This window comes from Rhagoletis zephyria, unplaced genomic scaffold, assembly GCF_001687245.7.
Source record: "Rhagoletis zephyria isolate East Lansing unplaced genomic scaffold, Rhagoletis_zephyria_1.1 Rzeph_scaffold_02525, whole genome shotgun sequence".
In the NCBI taxonomy this organism is placed as follows: domain Eukaryota; kingdom Metazoa; phylum Arthropoda; class Insecta; order Diptera; family Tephritidae; genus Rhagoletis; species Rhagoletis zephyria.
In genome coordinates this window covers 75,878-81,258 of record NW_016159609.1, presented here as the reverse complement: position 1 = coordinate 81,258, position 5,381 = coordinate 75,878, and the positions used below count along the sequence as shown (strand labels likewise).

General features: G+C 34.7%; 1 protein-coding gene across 1 annotated transcript; it reads left to right on the top strand.

Annotated features, from left to right (window-relative positions):
• Positions 1-1,180: 1,180 nt before the first annotated feature.
• Positions 1,181-3,024, top strand: LOC108367071 (zinc finger protein Xfin-like). The gene is made up of 2 exons (XM_017621606.1): positions 1,181-1,363; positions 1,428-3,024. The coding sequence occupies exon 2, from the start codon at positions 1,503-1,505 to the stop codon at positions 3,009-3,011; it is 1,509 nt and encodes a 502-aa protein (XP_017477095.1). The 5' UTR covers positions 1,181-1,363; positions 1,428-1,502; the 3' UTR covers positions 3,012-3,024.
• The last annotated feature ends 2,357 nt before the right edge of the window (positions 3,025-5,381 follow it).

The following is a 5,381-nucleotide window of genomic DNA, read 5'->3' as shown; positions in this document are numbered from 1 at the left end:
GTATATAAGTTATATAATTCAGACGCATAAATTAAAAAGTTTATTTTATATTTATAAGCAGTTCTTTTTAATGCACTCAAATTTAAAAAAAATATATATATACAATCTCTTAAATTTACAAAGAAATTTATAAATTTTATAAATATATTAATTATTTAATTTCCAAGCAATTGAGCGTTTCAATTCAATACCTTCCACGACGATAGTACAATCGATACTATCGATGTTTTTAACTATCGTTTCGAAAACTATCGAATGGCGGTACTATCGAGTGTATACCAGATCTACTATTGTGAATAAAAGCTTATACCCTAACTAGATATACAAGTAACAAAAATACATCGATGTTTTTGGGCATCGAATGTACATCGATGTATCGAATGAAATTTATACAACATCGTCATGAGATTGTATTTACTAAAAGTATGTTAACATATACAAAAAATTTCCATCATAGCTAGTTTGTTAATTACCCCGTACACAAAGGCACTTCGCAGATTTCTAGCCGTCAAATTTGATGTGCTTGTTATTCCCACAATTCAAGGAAAAGTAAAGTTTCTTCTCTGTGCCACCATGATTTAAGTGGGGTTTTGGTTTTTTTTAGAACTGGATACTAAAACGGCTTTCTCACAGCACCTCAATTACGTTATTCGCTCTCTCATTCCGTAATTCGCACTCCAACTACTCTTCGAATTACGTAATTCCCGATACAAAATTTTGAAGAACGAATTACCTTACTTGTTGGTAATTCAGATCCAATTACCATGTGAATTACAAATAAATCGGTGCCGTTTCTAATTTTTTTTCGGGAATTTATCGAACAAGCTAAAATAAAAACTTGCATTTTTTCTCAGTATGAAAAGCAAAGTTTATAAATGTATATATCCCTAATTTAATACGGAAACTTATAAATTTTTAGGAAGAACCTACATTTTGCTTCAATTTTGCAATGAAGAAAAACACAAACAAAATGGACGAGTCAGAGAACTGCCAATTTGAATTAAGACTGTGCTCGTGGGAATAGGGTAATTTGCGATCGTAATTGGGGGAGCGAACAAAGTAATTCAGGATGGCGTGGGAAACTGGTAAAGCTTTAAGCATAAAATTCAACGGACCCAAAATAAATACATCGATGCATAGATATATAAATTTATCGGAGCGGTCCAATGTATCGGTTTTATTCGAAGTATTCCAGCATAATATCGATATTTTCTATGCATCGATGTTTTTAACACACCAACTGCTGTCGAAATCAGCTGTCCGCCGCAGTTAATTAATCAAATTGTTAAAGCGTCGGAAAATTGTTTTAATTTTTATTATCCAGAGTTTATTTTTATTGTAAACAGATATAATAACCTGGGTGGTAAGTGGAAGCATAGCTAAGTCTATTTTTTTTTTTAAATATGAAACTTCTTTGTCCAAATTAGAAACCGGTGCGGAAGCAACACTCACGTCTGCCACCTGAGGATAATTAAAACGTGAGACCCCGCAAGACATGTGCGATGGAATCTAACGATGTGCAGGTTGTTGCGTTCGATGACGAACAAATGTTTGCAGTCGGTAGAGCGCTGAAAGCCGTAGCCGATCAAGTATATGAAACACCCAAAATAGAGCCAATAACGTATAGTCAAGAAGAAATAATCGAGCTTCTAAGTGATTCTGAAAATGCTACTGATAATGACGACGGATCTGATTGTGAGATATTTGGGGAAATCTCTACAAATTTGGAACCTTTCCAGGAAGAAGTTAAGTTAGAGCCATGCAATGAAGAGAACACACTTGAATCCCAGATATTAAATAGTGGCGAACAATTGCCAACGCACCTTAGCAATGGCGTAGTCAATAATTTTTCGGACCGCGCTGTTTTGAACAACGATGCCGATGCAATCGCCCACTTAAACTACAGAGAATCAATAACGCAAAAACAAACTACGGCGGTGTTTTCAAATAATATTATTGTTTTGGATGATGACGATGAGGATCAGCTCTATATTGAAAATGGTGCAGAAGAGAATAATGATGAAAATAAATCAGGCTTATCTGATGAGGAAGAGAAAGAAAAAAAATGTATCGATCTTTTGGAATTGGATTCAGATGATAATAATCAACCATCGACATCCAGTGGTAGCAAGGTTAAAAGTAATACATACAATTTAGAAGCTTTTCTCGTTTACCTATGCCCGCAGTGCGGCGTATCATGCGACAATATAAAAAAATGGAATGCCCACACCGATATTGTACATAATTTTCGTTCTATTTCGAAACTTAATTTGAAAACCGTTATAAGTCGACAAGGTGTGCTGAGCTATCAATGTAATTCGTGCGAAAAGAAATTTACTTCTGATACTGCATATAACTTCTTGCTAAGTCATCGCATTCGACACATGACGATTCCGGAATTTTTACGTTGCCGTTTGTGCGAGGAGAGATTTTCAAGCCGAAACTTATTTTTAAAACATTTCAAGAAAAAGCATAGCAAGGTTGCTTTACAGAAACTACGACGCACTGAAGCGATAAGATGTCATATGCGATTCATATGCCCGATTTGCAAAAAAAAATCTAAAAACCTGGGAGACTGGACGGAACACTTGGACGAGGCACATGATTGGTATCAAAAACTACCGGAAAAAGTCACTACGATTAGGGATAATTTAGTTGAATGCAAAACATGCGCAGCTACATTTCGATCGAAACAAACTAAATTTCACTCACTGCGACATGAGCCAAACAAGCCTTTCCACTGCAAGCTGTGCAAAAATCACAGTGCATATAGCTTAGATGTTGTGGCGAAACACATTCGCGTGGAGCATTTTAAAGAGACTTCATATGACAGAGAATACCGATGTAATTACTGCGATAAGGTATTTGAACGGTATGCGCGACGAATCGCTCATATGGCTGAGGAGCACACAATAGAGTTATTGAGGTGTGATGTTTGTAGAAAGAGGTTCAACTCCACCGCGGGGCTGCTGACGCATATGACCAAACTGAATCATCGAAAAATCAAGTAAAATAAAATATGTACATACATATGTACATATGTAAGGATTGACTTTTGTACGGTACATTTATGTTGATAAGGAAGCTTCAGTTAACGATTTAGAGCGTATTTTTTAAATTTAGATTTTACAAAGCTTTAAATGAAATTTAATCATAATGGAAAATGAATGCTGGCGTTGTGATATCAGATGATCATAGGGAAATATGATTTGCAATGCACATACAAACGTACCTATTAAGATGTTAAAACAAAAACAAGAAATTTTTATTTTTTTTCTTCAAACCTAATTGTAGAAATGCATTTATATAAATACATTTGGACTTCTGTTTCCAAAAATGCAAGTAAGAAATCTGATTTTCATTAATAATGGGTGTGTTCGGAAACGCATCAGTATCTTTTATATCTAAACTAAATTGATGGAAATGCCTTATTTACACAACCAAGTTTTAATTCGGATATTTCCATCAATTATTGCTTAGAAATACAATGCGCTGATGCTTTGCCTTTGATGCGTTTCTGAACATACTCAATGCCATTATTTTACTTAGTTCGGTAATGATTACAAATATTCTACCTTAGTAAAATAATTATATGTGCATTTTGTTTTTTTTTTCGATTTCTCTGTATTAAATAAGGCTCATATAGCCCTTGGTTTATGAGTATTTTCCATACATTAGGATGGCATTCGTGTATAATTTTATCTTCCGTCTCAGCAATCAGTAGTACATTCAATAGAAAATAATTATATGTGCATGAGGAACTATTCGGCTTCCGATTGCTGCAGTGTCATAAATTCCAAACAAAAAAGTTCACTAACAACTGGGTTATAAAGACTTAATATGTAAATCACGGCCCAATAATATCTCGAGCTCGGTAAGATAACGGGAAAGAATTTTCGTGGCATGAAATCTTGTTAAGAGTAGATAGTACAAAATACCCATGGGATTTTAAACTAGACACTCAAAAAATGGAGTTTTCCTTTCTTGAATAACGATTTTGTTGTTTGCATTGTGTGAATAACATCGATTTTCTGGCTCCAAATATCTTCGGTTGTATTGTCCGAAAAATAAATCAATCTGATGCATAGGGAATGTTTCTACTTCTGGATATCGATGGCTGAGTGGAAGATCGACCTATCTCGGCAGCCAGTTCGAAAACGCCCTATCTCAGAAAACTATTCACAAACGCCCTAATTCAGAATTTGATTGAAAAACGCCCTATTTCAGAATTTTATTGAAAAATACCCTATCTCAGAATGTGGTTGAATAACGCCCTATCTCAGAATTCGGTTCAAAAAAGCCCTATCTCAAACGAAACTATATTGAAAATAAGCTGAGATAAGGCGTTTTTGAATCGGCAGCTAAGATAGGGTGTTCTTCAACGAATTCTGGGGTAGAGAGTTTTTCAATCAAATTCTGAAGTAGGGCATTCTTGAAAAGCTTTCTGAGATAGAGCGTTGTCGAAAAATTTTCTGAGATAGGGCGTTTTCGAACTGACTGCCGAGATAGGTCGATCTTCCACTCAGCCATCGATGTAAATTTTTCAGCAAATCATGTTGACCCTAGTAGCTAGACTTTGGATATGCTGTTTGTATCACTCTTTGAGGTTTGTCTAGGATTGATTTCCATAGTCTACAGAGTTTTTTTAAGGTAATTTCATATTATAGTGTGATGTCTGCATACTTTAGCAGTTATTTAGCTACCTTTCATGCCCCGAAAAATCTTTACCGTTACCTTTCCGGGCTCTTCTTCAGACAGTTCATGCCACGGGATATTATGGGCCGTGATATAATATGGAAAAATATTTATATATGGAAATATTTAAGTTTTTAAAACCCAGTTGTTAGTGTACTTTTTTGTTGAGAATTTATGACACTGCAGCAATCGGAAGCCGAATAACTCCTTAAGCACATATAATTATTTTCTATTGAATGTACTACTGATTTCTGAAACGGTAGATAAAATTATACACGAACGCGAATCTAATGTATGGAAAATACTTATAAACCAAGGGCTATTATTATTGCATACCACACAAAACATTACCCTTATTTAATACAGAGAAATCGAAGAAAAACATGATGCAAATATAATTCTTTTACTAAGGTACTTTAAAAAAAATGTTCATATTTAGTTTAATATAATTTGAATTTTCAATAAAACAATGATTTTTACTAAGATCCTATCCATGTTTTATTTAAAAAGAATTTTAAAGAAATGGCATATTTTCCGTAGTTGAGGAGGCTACAATCGATAAACTTGTTTCTGACTAATCGAAGTTTGTTTCTGCATTGAAATCTTTTGTTTTCACAGCATATGGCAACGCTTTCTGGCAAATTTTGACATTTCTGCTCTCCCGCACGGCTGAGAGCGAGCGCGCG